This window comes from Gymnogyps californianus, chromosome 18 (genome assembly GCF_018139145.2).
Source record: "Gymnogyps californianus isolate 813 chromosome 18, ASM1813914v2, whole genome shotgun sequence".
NCBI lineage: Eukaryota > Metazoa > Chordata > Aves > Accipitriformes > Cathartidae > Gymnogyps > Gymnogyps californianus.
The window spans coordinates 7,754,362-7,771,107 of NC_059488.1; the positions used below are offsets into that span (position 1 = coordinate 7,754,362).

Consider the following 16,746-nt stretch of genomic DNA (forward strand, 5'->3'; position numbering starts at 1 on the left):
TAGTGCCACAAACTACTTTTTCATTTCTGTTTTTGTTTCATGCTTCAATATCTTCTTCCAGCTGCTCATGTCTCCTTTTCCTTCTCCTCACTTTGATCTATTAGTTTTCCCCAGAAATGGGGTTTATAAATCATTGTAATGCAGCCCTGGGAAAGACGGTGCTTAGTGCAGGGAGAAATACATTGCAGCTAACAGCCACGGCAGGGAGGAAAACTCTCACCTCGTAGTGGGGCTTTGGCGACAGGTTACTGATGGCGCTGGGTTATTTTATGTCTGCATTCGTGCCATCAGGGGCAAGGCCGCAGGGAGCGCTGCCTGTACCCCCTTTGCAATATTTCAAGCTTCCTTCTGCAGGCAAAAACAAACTGCTCAGGGGCTCGCAAGGGAAAGGGGGGAGGAAAAATTGCTAGAAGAAGGGGAGGGGAGGCAGGACAGGTGGGGATGGATCACTTAGTTCCTGCTTTTGCACGATCGCATCTTTTTAAAAAGAGACATTTGTCTCTAATACACCCTGAAAAGATGCAAATTTCATGCAAGTCCCATCTATTGGCAGCAGTGGCAGGATCCAGCTCGCCCATGAACATTTCCACCCCTTTGTGCCAAAGCTTTTGTGTTCCCATTTTGCACTCAGGAAACTTTGTTGCTGGAGGCCCGTGGCCAAGGCTGACCCCAGCGTCGCCGCACGTTGAAGCCGGGGTGTACCGCAGGAGGACCCTGCTCCGTCGCTGCCGCAGTTTGACCCCCATGAGAGCAGATGCAGACGCACCTGCTTATGGTGTTCAAAAATCTTTTTGTATTTGAAACCTAAGGACTGGGCTTCTTTTTCTAGTCAGGCTTTTGAAAGTTGGCTACAGCTATTAAAAAAATAATCTAAAATATGAAGCTGGGAGCAGTGCAAGGCTGGGCACCAGGTCACTGAGCAATCTCAGAACGGCCTTTCCAGGTCAAGATGGTGGAAGGGCTGCTGTAGTGTTTGTGGCACAACACTGTGGCCAGCCTGGGGTGAAGGTCTGAGCGTCCCCCCAGCAAGGGGAGGACCCCTGAGTCCCCTTCTGGAAACAAGGGTTAGTCCTAAATGCGGAAAACCCAACATCATCGTACGGCCAGAGAGACAAACTGTCTCTGTCAGCAGAGGTTTAGGTACTTACCTCCTGCCCTGGAGTGCAGCATGGATTAGGGGAACCTATTGCCAGCCCTATTTAATTAGGGAGGAAATCTTCATAACTTCTTAAGAGCAGCACAATCACACACAAGCTACAGGCTCTTTGAAGCACTTGCTGTGTTTTTAGGATCACCAGCTCCTAATAAGACCACCCCAGGCAGACACACCATCCTTTAGTTTCGAAAGCACACAAAAGAGACACCATGCTGGAATCTTACCTCTATCTTTAACAAAGCATTACTCCCTCCTCACCCTCTTCCCCATAATTGCCTTGTTATTGTCATTGGTGCCATTGTTCATTGGCTCGGCCGTAGAGAGGCCCGAGGGAGCAGTTCTGCCTTAGCTAAACCAATATCTCCTGCAATAACCCCCTGCAGTTTCCCCTTTGCTATCCCATGTTGAATAAATCCTCCATCTCTGTTTGCTGAATGATCATAAAGATATGATTGAAGTTTCAGATTTATGGTTTTCTTCGAATCGAGGAGCAACTCCAATAATGCCAGAGCCTGTTTGCTGACTGCTTTTGACAGGATATATGTAAAGGGAGATTTGTAAGAGCAGAAACAGGAATGCAAAGATTAAAGCGAGGTATTTTCTAGACACGCAGCGCACACATATGCAGTCATGTGTAGGGGTTGAATTCACACACACACTTCCAGAGCATCCTCCGTGCAAGGACCTCACTGCGGTTCCCAAGCACCCTGCAAGGCAAGGTGTGCGCACAATATTTTACTCTAACAGCGAATCTGTCTGGAGTCAACACACAAGGGACCCACAAGAATTGGTTGCCTAGTAAAGGAGGATCCTAAGTAAAGATCTCACACAACTGTACTGAAAACTACTCTAAAGTGGTTGCTGAAGGCTGGGAGAGGGCTGTATATTAAGGTGGTCCTTACTGTCAGCTTCACTCTCCATATCCCATGAGTTCTCTCTGAACTACATTAATGCAATCCTCTGGGTGCCCAGGATGCTCTTTGGGGAACGTAGAGAAACTCCTATGGGAGAACATCCCAGCCGTTTCCTCTGATCAAAGCACCGACATCCAAAAAAGCAACCAAAGGGGCATTACGCTAAAGGCAAAAGCAGCTGCCTCCCGAGGACACCCAGCGTTGCACCTTCCCTGTTGAGGCAACAGCCTCCAAGAGCAAACCCCGGGAATCTGGTGCATGATTGTGAACTTCAAGCTGGGGGTGGTTATCACCTTCCCCGGTGCTGTTGTCTTGCCCCGGGTGTCAAAACCCTCCTTTCCCCAGCAGCCTGTCCCAGCAGCATTTAGTGAGCTGCCTCTGACATACAGCTGTATCCGGGAATTGCACATCATCGGGCACATCACCATTCAGATTCCAGTCAATATTAGTCTTTATATATAGACCACCACAAAGCTGCAGTGAAATCAAATTTTGTGACTTTGGTGCCAAAATCTGAACAGAGCATCCAAAATGCATTCCCTCCAGCCCTGTGGCTACAGCACATTTGCTTTTCCCTGATTCACAGCCATTTATGCTCATTCTCATTTCAACAAAAACCTATAAAACTCTTACAGCACGATGCAGTCCTAAATTAAATGCACTTTAACATCCCTATATAACAAGGGAGTCTTTGCTTTTTTAAATTAATGCGTGTAGCTGAGAAGGGGACCTTTCCTGGAAAATATATTCCACTTTATTTGGAGACAGAAAACCCCACCTCGTTCCACCTTCTCTGAGAGCAAAGATTATTTTGTGTGTTATAATGAGGAATTTGTAATAACGCAAGCGTTGTGTGTTAGACTAACTACGAAGCGAACAACAGAAAAGAAGACTTCTGTGAACAGCAGTGTTTGTGTGATGTATGGTAATATTTTTCCTCAGTGCATTACAAAAGAAAAAAGCTAGATAAAAATATCTTCCATTTTCTCCCTAATTTGTAGTTTTCTGGTGTTAGCAAGGCTTATAAGACACATGCTCCCAATTAGCTGCTCCTCTTAATTTAAATGCTTCATAAATTATCTCCTGCGCTTGTGGATTATCACTTCATAATGCGAGTTAGCATTTAAATAAATAGCTGCGATGTAGGAAATTAGAGAGGTTTACAGTCTGAGGCAGCAGCATAATGAAGGAAAATACCACAGCAGCTGAACAGGGGTTGGGAGACATGTGATGAGACAGAGATTTTTTTTCCCCTTTACCTTTTAGCAACCAAATTTGGACTGCAGCAGGGAAAATATGGGTCAGAACTCCAGCAGAGCAGGAGCCTTTTGTAATGGCTGAGCACGAAGGGAACACAGAGAATTCTTAAGCACGTAAAACATCTGATTTAGCAAATATGATGCAATTATGAAGTTACTTTTTCGAGCCAACTCTTGGTTGCCTCACAAGGTAGCCTCTTTGAAAGCAATTGGGCTACTTGTGTACGTCACCTGAGCAGTATCTGACCCCTTATGTACTACCCTTTCAAAAAAATATAGGACTGGAGAGAAAAACAATAGAACAAAGCAGAGCTGAAATTGTATCGAGAAGATTTGGTGGGGAAAGCAACAAAGAAATAAATATATCTTTCAAAGATAACGAGCATTAATTTGTAAGCCAGATAACTTTTGCCATGTTTTTAGCACCGTTAATAAGATCAACCCATAGGCAACAGTAGTTTTTAACCTTTGGCAGCAACTTCCCAGTGCTATTTCAGCCCAGTTTCACAATTATTGTCATAAATGTAGAAAATTAGGAGGGCAGGGCAGGGAAAAACCTCACGACAACTCCTTGGGGGACTAAGGCTCTCTCCAGTGCTTTCTGGTCTTGCCTTTGGTGTCGCTGCTGCTTCTTCTGCCACAGGAAAAAAACTCTGGGCAAGATCCTGCCAGCAGTCAATCACACTTGACTGCCACCGACCTCTTCGGGCGCTGAAGACATAGAGGCACTAGTGGGCTCAGGACCCTTTGGTATTTGTCTTGCAGAGAGCCCAGGGTTGAGCACTGCAGCTCTCAGGGAAGTTCAGCTGTTACAGCTCCCTGCTTGCTCACACACAAGTCCCGACGTGTCAAAACCATGGATATTTTTTTCAAAAACACATGAAAATCATAGAAGCCTTGACAGCCTTGACCAAAGTCCAGCCTTAGGCAGGAGTAAAGTTATTAATTACCTTATTTCCCAGAGAAAGTCTGACACGTTAGGATTTCACAGTAACTGGCTCTAAGTGTAATGGGCAGGGTGTGATTTTGCTCACTAGGTTTTCCAGTTAGATTTCAGAATGTTGAATACATTTTGCTGTAGGACAGAGCAAATGATTCGGACAGATTCTTGCATTAGCACAAGACCCTCTGTGCTTAATGGGAGTTCTGTCTGACAGCACAATTTGGGTCTTCATTGTATTTAATATACTTCAAGAGCGGGGGTCAAATTGTCTCATCATTTACATCCATACTACCCTGCTAATCCCAGGAGAACTGCAGAGTGGAAGCTCAGGACAACCTGTAACTGACTTGCTTTTCTCTGCTTAGCACCATCCAGTTAATTTTTCTAGCAATGTGCCCCAAAATGCTCTTGGTTACAATCCCAGTTCTTCCCAAGTCAATAGGACTAAACATGGGCAACTGGACTGAAATCTGTTGGAAGGAGATTTCTGCCTGGACCCCTCAGGGTGCACTGGTGGAGTCTGTAGCCATTGCTTGGATAAGATGCAGTTCAAGTCAGCACAGCAGGACCCCTGTTTCATCTTTTCATTTTCTATTCCAACACACAATGTTTAGAAGGTGAAAAAGGGACTCATCCCACTCCAACCGACATCTGAAAGGTTACGGGAGCTCTTCATCCCTCAAAGTTTCCAGGCGGTAAAAGAAAGGCTCCTTGGGCCCAACTGTACCCATGCTCACAGCTCGGCAATGGCTCTGTCCCCTGTAGCATATTTGCATCCCTATTACCATCACTTTGTCTTCTGCACCGAGCAACAAATGGCCACAAGCACTACTGGCTGCTTCTGTGCCTAGAGCCTGACAAGCCTCTATTTTGCTGGAGTATGAGAACACAGAAACCAACTCTTCTGTTCTAGCTGCAAGGGCTCTTCAGGTCTAAGAAAAACCTGGCAGATGTGTTGGGTGCTGAATGCAGGAGGTGGGACTGGAAATCCCAGGACTAGATTCCTTCAGGGAGATTGAGCCACTTTTTACAGAATCACCTTTTCTTCTAAAAGGGCATTTTAAATAATAAAATTGGAAGCTGGTGCATATATCTTTCCAACTGATCTACTAATCATATTTCTTCAAATTTTATATCCCTGACCCTTGTAAAGGGATTGCAAGGAAGGCGTTTTTTAAGCTGCATTTTAATAAGTCAATATGAAAGCTCAAAATTATTTAAAGCTTCTTAAATAGGATTATATTTGATTTCTTGTGGGAATAGTGGGGGATAGTCTAGTAAAGACGTTCTGTCCTGCTGAGGTTTTATTACATTAAAGAAACAGCATCCTTTTTTGACAGCAAAAACTTTATCTATTCTCTGATGAAAATGGAGATTATTCTGTACATGAGGTGACTGAAGTTGGTAAGTTCCTGCATCTGTGATCAGAGATTAGAGTTTCTCCTTGAGTGAAAGCCAAAAGATTCCTGAACCAGAGGTTTGCCCAAATTTAACAAGTTGTCTGTTAGTCTGAAATATTTGAATATTTTGTTCTAGGAGGTACAACAAGTGTATTGACTTCAGGCAAATTCTGCTGTGAAATAACAGGTAGCTCTCGAGGCAGCCCATATCTCATTTGCAGCCAGGGATTGAATTTGGCCCTAAGAATCAGAGGTCTGTGCCACTGGGGGACTATTTTGCTATACGGGGAACGTGGCCGTATTCAGTCTGCTCAAAAAGGCCCACAGTTGAATTCTCACTTGCATTCAACTCCTTTAATATCATTGTGGCTTATATGGATGCTACGCTGGCAGCATTTAGCCTAATATGTTCTATAGCGCCCAAAGAAATTCAGGCAGCAGAAATTAAAACTACCTGTATGGAGTTGAAGGAGCCAGCAGCAAGTTACACAGTGTAACTGCAGCTTCACTAACTTGAGTTGTGCTGGATGTAATCTGGGACAACATCTGGCCCTGAGAACATAAGGGGATTTTTCTTGAAGTAGCAGATGGGGAGGTTTATAGAACAGATATTACTAAGGATGAAACACAGAGAAAAGGTCATAACTGCTGGAAGGGGACGGAAACTTTTTTTTTTTAAAAAACAGTGTCCCATCTCTAACATTTAGAGAACGTTCTCTCATCCTCAAATAACCCACACCCTGCTCTCAGCTAAACCTCAGTGCTCCCACTGAAGCCAACAGACACTGCACAAAAGCAGTCCCTAGCAGAACCACCCAAGACTGTAGTTCTCTGGGAAATGACAACCCCACTACACCCTTTCCAGCTGCTCGCTGGAGGCCCCACATCTCTCTGGGAAGTCAAATGCAAAGATAGTAAAATAGCTTTTTTTGCCACGGTGCTACACACTATTCTGCCCACATTCTCCCCAAATCTCCCAGAACTGCTGCCACGTCAAAGACAAGAATTAGTCCACTGATTTTCCCACCCTGATCTGCCCATACACACCTCCATTTTTCCCCTGATATTGCCTATAGGGAGAGCAAGGACTCAGATGTCTCTCTCCATTCAGCTGCTCCAGGGCCACCCCATGCCGTACCAAACCTCTCTGCCATTGTCCCTACATGTCCTCAAATCTCTCCCTGGCTCATTCTGCCTCTTAGAGGCAAATGGTGGTTGTAGCTCAAGAAAGATCAGGCGCAGGTAAGATGTCAGTCTAGCAGTAGCTGTAAACCGCACCCGTCTTCATTTAGCCCAAATAACCCGTCCTTCCTGCCAGCGGCTTTGTCTTACGACTACAGACCACGCTGCTTCTTCAGGGCTCGCAAGCAAGCAGAGGCTGATGTGAACCTTCACAAGCTGTGACACCCACTACAGAAAAGCGTATGCTTCTTTGACCTTCAACGCTGGCACAAAACCTTACACAGACACAAATTTATCTTAAAGTCAGGAGCAGATTTAATAGAGCAGGATAAGATAGTTTTCAATATTTCCATCTCAATTATAGTCAAACACCTCGGCGAGTCTCAGCCTTTGGGGCTGTACCTGGGCTGCCTGCTCCCAGCGTGGAGACTGTCGGCAGAATCAGCAGAAATAGCACAACTGGGCAAGGTGTTGGTGATTTATCAATGCTGAAGTAATTCATACTGACACAGAGGCGCTGAGGAGGAGCTCAGGGTCCAGCAAGTGCCCCCAAAGACCCGAGAGTTATATGGTGTCACACACCGACAGCGGCAGACTTGGGATCTGACTCCCTAGCAAAGAGTATCCTTTTTTTTCCAAAACCATTTTCAAACAGCAGAAAGAAGCAGCCCTGTTACAGAGAAAAGCAATTTTAGCAGTTGTGATACCCTACTGCTAAAATTGTCCCTCTAACAGCATGTTATCTTCTAACTCAATAAAGAGTGACTAGTATTCAGAGTCCCAGAATTTTGGCGCAAACGGGATTTTTCAACGGAAAACTAGAAGGTGAATACACCCATGAAGACAAATGAAAGTATTGTGTGCGCAAATACTTTCATATCTGTCTGGCCCTTTAAAACCAAAATGATAGAGTTCATTTGCATTTAGATCTCTTTGGCTCCCTCTTTTCATCTAAAGACAAATCCTCACAAAGGCTGCTTAATTAGACCAAATTAGATTTCCACCTAGTGGCTTGTCATTCATTAGAAAACGCTGTTCTTTTTTTCTGTTTTGGTAATTATAGGCTGGTCTCGCAGTGTTCACTTCAGGCTCAAAGTATGACTTGCATTCATGATTTTGTGCAGATGAGAGGAAAATTATTCAGTCGCATCAAGTCTGCCCATTTTACAAGTTGGATAAAGATCATCGCTGGAGTCTTTTATGTAATGGGGTATACTCTTTCTTAAGTCTTTAATGATTAATTGTAATAGCATATCTCATGGCAATTTTCAAGACTAAAAGCTAAGTACAAACAGTTCGCACGCGAAGCTACTCTACCAGATAGTGGGTGTCTTTCCTTAAATATGGGTTTCTGTGTCGGGGACCCACGTGCGTAGCCCTGTTGTCGGCGTCACAGCCCCGCTGTGAGCAGAGAAGATGGGAAGGGGCAGGCTGGTGCCTGGGGTTGGGTAGGTAGAACCCTTGGCTGGAAGTGCTCTCTGCCTTATCTGACTGCTGTATCTAACCCAGTGAGGGGGACGCCTGCATCCCCCCCATCCTCGCAGTCCTCTGCTGCCAGCGTTACGCCAAATGTAGCTTCCAGAGGGGAAAATCTTTCAAATTTAGACCTGACACTCAAAGGTTTGTATCTAATAAGGCTCCAGCTCCCAGTGCAGGTCAGTCAGGAGCACAGGTTAGTGCAGACTGCGTGTGTAGATGTACTCTGGGTTAGCGGTGTCTCTACCCTATCTGGAATATTTGTAATGACAGGAGTTAAACTCACAGTAAGATCCTCGAGCTTTACCGTTCCTGACTCCGAGGGCAGTAGTTTGCCAAACCCTTTTCTCTGGAATACTCTCACACCACTGTGGGACACTATAATAATTCGATCTCCCACTCCGAACACAGTAGAGTACTGGGAACGGTCTGCTCCTCTCCCCAATCCAAACTCCATTCCCTTTGCTGTCCTGCATGGGCACACTGATTCCCTGCCTCACTTTCCCCACTATTACAGCAGGATTAATGCTCAGTGGCATGTTTTGAAGCTTAATAAAACAGGGACAGATTTTGTGGTCCTTCATCAAGCAAAACTTCCTTTGACTTTGACCTTTAAAGTTTATGAAAAGCTTCGAAGATAACTGCCAACTTATTATTAATAATCTTCTTGGGAGTGGAAGTTACAAGCAGTTAGCGGCAGGCAGCCCAGCAGCCACCAGCCCCTGCTAGGATTTCTTCTGCACTAACAAATCCAGATTTTCAGGTGTGTTTTTATAACAACATTCTTGTTTTCCCAACCATTTTTTGTGAGAGAGGGAAAGTAAGTTTTTCCCTCCACCTTTAAAAAAAAAAAAAACCTCATCAAATTTGCCTTTCTCAAAACACTGAACATTCCCTTTCTCATCTACCTAAACCTGATGTTGAGTTACTGTCCCCCAGAGGCTTTCAGTAGCTCAGTTCTGATGTATCCCTGCACTTTGTAGCTCACTGCCTTCTTAGAGTGTAATCAAACATCAAGCTAAGTAGCAAATAAATCTCCCGATCTCATAAGCTGCACAGCAAGATCATGTAAATGCAAATGAAGGGCTTGATTTCAAGCTGTCGCGGGGGGAAGGAGGGAAAAATGCTGGGCCTTGTCACCGCAATCACTTCACTCCGCAAGTGCAGTAAATCTGCAATAATAATAGTAATGGCAGCGTGACGGGAGGCTTTACTGTACAAGGGGGTGTAATGAAAAGGGGAACAGAAGGTAGGGAAGGAAGCAGGGCCTGGCAGGCTGAAAATGCACCGACGCGGGGTTTGCAGGCATCCGCAGGGCAGAGCCGTCGAGGAGGGGACAGGGCAGCCCCGGCTGAGTCGAAGCAGGGAGGATTCATGGATTTGCCCAGCATCCCCCTCCAGCGAAGGGCTGCCTCAGATGCAGGGATTAAAAATCCATACCTCCATCTCTCGCTGTACCTCTCCGCACAGACAAGTCTCCTACCCCTCTCACAGTCTCAGTCGTCTTTAGAAAACTGATGCAATGTGTGTCGATGGGCCATAAATACCAGGGGATGAAACACAAGTAAGTCTTGCAACAAAACCTGGAATCCTTAAAGGTTTTGAACTTCCTTACACCTTTGCAACGCATCCACCTCTTACAAACAGACCCATTTCCGAGCCTTCCTTTTCCTTCACAGCAAAAATTTTCCAGCACCATTAGACACTCAAATACAAATCCAGGGCTGCACAAATCAGAAACTACCTGGCAAACGCCAGGGAGCTCGATACACCCAACACCGCTCGCTCTTCAGCCGACCAGGGTATCCCCACTGATCAAATACCCCTACCACTGCGCTGCGGCTGAGTGTGGCACCCTCCAAACCCAGTTCAGACACACTTGGTTGAACTATGAAAATTAATCAGGTCCAAGGGAAAATGATGCATTAGCTGAGTCCTTAAAGATAGTTTGAGAGCGCAAACAAAGCCTCAGCGCACGTCTCGCAGCCCTGGGAGGGGGTGATGATCTCTGCAGGATGCTCTGGGCATGCTTCAGGAAAAAGTCTAGAGTTGTCTTTTCTGAATGGGCCGGATAAACAGTATTTAAGATGCTGGATTTTCCTCACTGAGGTCGTAAAGGGAGAAAACTTGCAGAAGGTACCCAGAGAAAATTAGGACCGCCTGGGATGCAGAGAGAGACGGTTTTAATTAGAGCCAAGAGGTGGGAAATAAGGCAGAGAAATGACATCTTAATGAGGTTTAATGAAGTTGTCTGCTGATGGGCACAGCTGTCAGACAGATCTGTATTCCAGCCAAGCAGCTTTGTGACAGGCTAAACCTGAACAGAGGAAACAGTGCTGGAGCTAGGGAAGAAAAAAAGGACCTTCTGCATCAACTTTGGCTCGCTCTCCCCACCGCTTTACGACACAGCACACCTACAATGCCCCAGGACAAACAAATGAAACCAGCCCATGAGGTTGCAACAGCGTTTTGTTAATTTATGAATGAGAAAGGCTGTAATCTTGCATTACACTGAGCAAGATTCATTCCTGCTACCTCCTTCCCCTTCTTTGCTTTTGTGGGTAAAAGATGTTGGCAGGTAACCAGAGTCCTCAGAGTATGTTGATTTTCTTCAGGCACAGGTTCTCTCCACATTCAACATATTGGACCAGATTTTTTTTTTTAATTATCCAGCATCTTCAGCTTTATTTATTCAGTGCAAAGTAACTGTAAAATGCCACCCGATCATGAAAGGAAACAACGTGCACTCATTTTGCAATGGAGTAAACACCTAACTGTGTTAACTTCAGGTGCTCTACAAAAAGGAATCTTTAAATCCTGTAATTTCTTCCATTCTACAGAGTTCTGCATTCACAGGTCTGGAAGCAGCTTTGCCACAGGTTACAAGCCTCTCTCCTTTCCTGCAGATTCTCAGCAATTTTCTCCCATCTGCCACACCTTTGCCATCAGAGCAGATTTCTGACCTCACTTAGCTGATCCAGTATCAGAACATGATCCCTGGAAAAAGCCTTTTCTCATGCATCCGAAGAACGTTACACCATTTCCCTTGTATATCAGTGACAACTAATCTAAAAATAGCTAGCGTACAAATGCCTGTAAATACAGGAGAAATAGATCAGCAATGAAAGCTACTTTATCATCCCTGGCACCGGTTTATACGCTTTGCGCTAGCTCCCTAACTCACACACAGCATGCACATATGGTTGAGCACTGCCATTTCAGCTGTGGTAGCGCTAAAAGCCCACTCACTCCCATCGTGCTTGGTGCTGGACACATCTGCAAGGGACAGTCCCTTCCTCTGCTAGAGGTTCACAGGAGGCAGCTGGGGGAATGCAGCCACATCATGCACAGGTTGTATCAGGTGGCTGAGTCGATTGCTTTCAAAAAGGTCTGTTCGCAACAAAGGATCTGTAGCTTCACACAGGGCAAGGAGCCTGATGGGGTTTTCAAGCCTATCAAAGGATCTTAGCAAGTCCAGAAAATTCATTTTCTGGTGAACTTGTGCTCCTGAGTCATGGGAATACCACACCTGCTTTATAGCATCACAAGTGCATGGATTTAACGGGACAAAGGTGAAGCACCTCCGTCCCAGACCTGAGAAGCAAGACCCTGGATTTACCTGAAAGCATCACTGTACGGGCTTGCAGGCCCAATGAGCCCAAACTGGCACAGCTGACAGCCAGCTTGCCAGGACCTGCAAAGGAGCAGACCTGTTGTCACAACATGGACAAGTCGCTCAAGCAAGTGGGCACGATCTCACCCCTGGACACGCTGGCGAGGAGCCTGGTGCCACAGCCACTGCGTGCTTTTAAGTTTTTGTGTAGCTGCATATAGAGACGGCAGCTGAGAAACTCCAAACTGAATGCACAAAAAAATGGCTCCAGGCAAAAAGGTTTGAGGAATTACAAATAAATTCTAGAGACCTCAACACAGAGCCCTCTGGAAAGGTGCCTGTTTTGGGCAGGGGTTATTAACCCTCGTTCTCCAGGCAAAAGTGGTTCAGTGAGAGTTTTGCCTGAGCTGAGGGTGATACAGAACAGCTCAAGCTGCTCGGCAGAATCACGCACACTTGGTGAGCACATTGGAAAGGGGCCACCAGGCTGGCAGTGTACAGGAGAGCCATGGCTGCTCCGAGGCCCTGGCCAGGGTTTGCACAGTGCTGGCTGGGAGCAGAACGTAAGTTTGGGTTTGGATGATGTTCCTGTACAAGCAGCTCTGGTAAGCTGCGTCCCTTATCAACCACTGCACAGCCTCAACCTGCCATAGTGGCAAGTTGGAGGTGGTTCATTTTCAGTCTCGCTCTTTTCACTTGGTCCCTGCAGAAAGGGCTGAGTTTGATTCAGCATCTCCTGATCCAGAGAATGTTCACTCTGAAGCATAAGAGCAATGCTCTTACGTTCAACAATTCGCCCATGAGAAGCACTAGAGTAGGATTTCAACACTTTCATTCTCCCAACACCTACCACCCCCCAGCTCCTTCAACACCCTTCCCATGGAAAATAACCTGTCCCAAAGCACCCACACCATGCCTCAGGGCTCCAGGGGACTTGTTGCCTGACCCTGCTCCAGCTTTCCCTAGCAGGAACGCACAAACCCAGGCTGCCAGGCTCTCGCCCCTTCCCTCCTCCACCGCCTCCCTTTCAAGCAGCAATAAGGTTTCAAGACACACACATCCTGCAGTGACTTCACCATGGAGATGGGAGGGTAGAGACAAAGGGGTGAGGGGAGGTCAGTTAATCCCACAGACACCACCAGGCTGGGACACACATGGGCTGGGGAAGAGTTCATTTTAAAACTAAATAGAGAGGAGGTTATTGAGCTCAAGTTCTCTTCTTTTCTGTGCTATAAACCCCAGGCTCTGCTCCCCCTTCTTCATCCCCCTTATCCTCCCCCTGCAACATGCCTTGTGTCTTGATTATTCCCAGGCAGGAAAGTCTCCAGAGCAGCAATGTGATTGTGCTTGGGGAAGTTTATGACAGTTTTCTAGGAGGATGCACAGCTTGGAAATGAAATAACTCAAAGGAAAGTTAAGACTAACCGTAGTCTCCCCAGCAGACACCACAGCTGGGCATCCCAGCCAAAGGAGAAACTAACCAAACAAGGAGACTTCAAGTCCATATATATTGAGTCAGGATCCCTATTTCCAGCAAGGCTAGGTCACTTTATAACTCAGGTAAAAACTTTTGTGAAATTCAGCATCCCTTAGGCTTCAGCTCTGGTGAAGCCTCATGGCTGTGAGTTCTCCTTTTGCACTGTCACGCTCACTTGTGTCCAGACAGTGGGATTCAAACCCGTGACAAGTGGAGGCAGAGCCACTCCTGGTACTCGTGGCCGCGTTCTGTTACAAATTTTTATTTTCAGGGGCTTTACCTTATCAGGAAAGTTCTTTACGCTTCTCCTTTAACTTCACTTCTCTGCAGGCAGAACTGGGGAAGCCCCAGAGAAACTGCTACACCTTGCCAGGCTTTGATTTTTCATACGGGCTGTACGTCCACAGGACAGATGGAGGAGTCCCGGAAGGTATGACAACACCACTAAAATATAGACCTGCAAGGAAGTCCTAATGCACTCTCCTCTCCTTCCCAGTGTTCAATACTTCTCATCAAGCTGGAGGTAAAGAACTCCAGCATTCACCCACTTTCATTAATATCAACCAAACTGCTTGGTGACTAGTAAAGTTTCTCTATCATATTGGAAACTTTTATAGGATCACACAGAGCCCAAGCAGAGAGGGGTATGGCACCTGCAAAGGGTGATACACACGACCACTTTCATAACTTTGTTAGAGCTCCTACTTTGTGCTCTCAGGGACAATTTCCCTGTGAAATCAGACTTGCTGAGCAAGCCAGGGTGGAGGGTAAGAAGACATCCGATTCAGATGAGGGATGTCCCCACATGAAATGCAGTGGGATAGGATACGAAGTTCACTCCACCATGAAGCCATGGCAAAATGCATGCAAGCCACGCAAGGCCCTTGTGCATGGTGCACGAACATCAGCCTGCCTTCCCAAATAGGAGTTAGCTGAGATGCCTGATCTTTTTCTCTTTGCCTCTCCTGTTTCCTTCCATCTCCAGCAATAGGCCACTGGAACACAGTAAAGCCCAGGACTGCTTTGGTTCAGAAGATGCCCCGAGACTTCATCACCATGAACTGCGGTGCTCTGAAGGCCGGTTATACCACAGCCCATGAATTTAATTTGTACTACAAGGCCAAGGACATTCGGCGCAAAGATGATGAATACAGTCGCTTCAAGAGATGTCCTCCTAAAGTACCTGCAGACTTGACTTACGGCATCACAGCACGGTAAGGGGAAGGCGTGGGGCCCTTCTCAGAATGAGATTATCCCTTCCTACCCTCACATCTACATCTCCCCCACATCTCAGCTAGCACAGTCCCCAAAACAGAAGCATCCTGAACCTGGACATGCTGCAACTGAGCCACAGCATCACTTCCATGTCTGATGGCACCTGTGTGTCAGATAATCAACTACCTAAATCTAATCTACACGCCACAACACATCCCCATTTCACCTGTGGCACTAAGGGCTTGGAACCTCCTAAAAATATGTTCAATGCCCATCCTTTAACTTAAAGGAACATGAAGAGTTGTAAGCCAGAATAATGGCTGCCCAGGGTCAGAAAATCAGAGCAACAGCATTTCTACCTGTTTGCACTGGTTGAAATACTCTGGTGTAGTTAAGGATCAGTTAAAGTTCTTTATCCCACTCTCTCCCACTTGTTAGTTCATCGCCCTGCATTGGGCAGAAACTGGTAGTACAGCAGGATGGAGGCAAAGACGCTTTTCACTGCTCTCTCGGGCTCCCTCCCAAGGGCTGGAGAGGAGCTGGTACCTGCTGCTCCCCCAGCAACCCCTCTAGAAGGGCATAAGCCTACCCATTCATCCTTTGCAATGCAGCAGGATGTTTAAGGCTTCACACCGATTAGGTCTTTTGCATCACAGTGTCTTCCAAAAGATTTTTACAAAGCATCCAGCATACGTGAGCCCTGCCTGAGGTTCAAACAGGTACAGCATTTCGAAGCGACTCATTTAACGTCCGCCTCATGTACCAGCTCCCAACTGCCCTGCTGTGCTACTTTCTCATGGGGAATTGTGCAACAGGGAGTCTGCAGGGGAGAACATCGGCACCTTAGACTGACTGCTAGGTCTTTCCACTGCCTGTCCTCCACGGGAGCACAAGGGAGGCTGGAGAGCACGGCAGTCCTGAAGAGCCAGTGTGAGTCCAGCAAAAACAAGTGCTCAAAGCCTCTGAAAGAGGCTCTGAAGCAGTCCCACTGCTGTGGGAGCACAGAGGATTTTTTTGCTCTGTGCAGGTCTGGACCAGACATTAGGTTTCATTTTAAGAGCTGGATAATAATCACTACCAGAAAAATAACAGCTACAAATTCTAGGGAAAAGACATGATGAATGGCACCGTGTATTTTACATGATAGTAAATGGGCTTTGCATATGCAAATTGAATGGATTTTAAAATGGTATTTAATGACAATTTTCGTAGCAGACATTAACATTAATTGCATCAAAATGAAAATGTAGCATTAGCTTGCTGTTAGCTGCAAATGCCCCAGCTATAAAGCTTTATCTTTATCAGTATCAGCCCTCACCAATGTGACAGGGCTGCTCTGCAAATTGCAGGCAAAAGGGCTTTTACATTGCAAAAGTATCCCCCAATGTAGACCAAAATCAACATCAATTTTGCTTTATTTCTTCATAAACGGAGGTTAAATGGCTGCCTGTAAGAAGTCTAGGCACGTTTCAAAAGTTTTAAGGAAAATCTGCAGACCCCACAACAGCAGAAGTAGTGGGAAAGGGCTTTTAATTTAAAGTTATTATTGTACAACTTGCCTGCTCCTTAATAGCTACCTTTTATGCAGACTGATTGTATTTATCCCTTTACTTTAAAAGCACGTTACAGACAAAATCAAATTACTGGGATTACAAAGGAGTTGTTACAGCCATTTCCGTAAAAGTGGGAATTTAACACACTTTTCCGTGACTGGCAAGTTAAAGATACCAGCTTTGGTGAGCACTCCCCAGCCCAAGCCTGTCCCTAGCCACAGCTGACCAGGTTCAGCAAGACCTGCCTTGTTGAAAATGACTTGGTTGCCAGTGGATTTAAGTTGCTTCTGCTTTTGGACTCTAAGCCCCGTACGACTGCGTTCTTAGTGCTGCTACTTGGGAAGGCACTCACAGCTAAGATACATGCTTGTCTGGGGGCAGAAGAAGAGAACGCTGGCATACGGTCTTTTTCCATGAATTCAAGCACTTGCTTGCCTTTAGAAATATCCGCTTTGATAAACATCTCAGGTGCAGTGAAGTTTTTCAACAAGAACAGAGCCTGCACGTCATTCCCTAGCCCAAGGCACAGCACAGACAGTACGGCTGAGAAGGCCAGAG

The 16,746-nt window shown here is 46.0% G+C and overlaps 1 protein-coding gene across 1 annotated transcript in view; it reads left to right on the top strand.

The window, feature by feature from the left end:
* Nucleotides 1-16,746, top strand: part of CFAP77 (cilia and flagella associated protein 77) — a 61,518-nt gene that overhangs the window by 22,731 nt on the left and 22,041 nt on the right. The window contains exons 2-3 of the mRNA XM_050908154.1: nucleotides 13,751-13,850; nucleotides 14,406-14,634. Of these exons, the coding sequence (XP_050764111.1) occupies nucleotides 13,751-13,850; nucleotides 14,406-14,634 (329 nt within the window). The remainder of the gene's footprint in view (nucleotides 1-13,750; nucleotides 13,851-14,405; nucleotides 14,635-16,746) is intronic.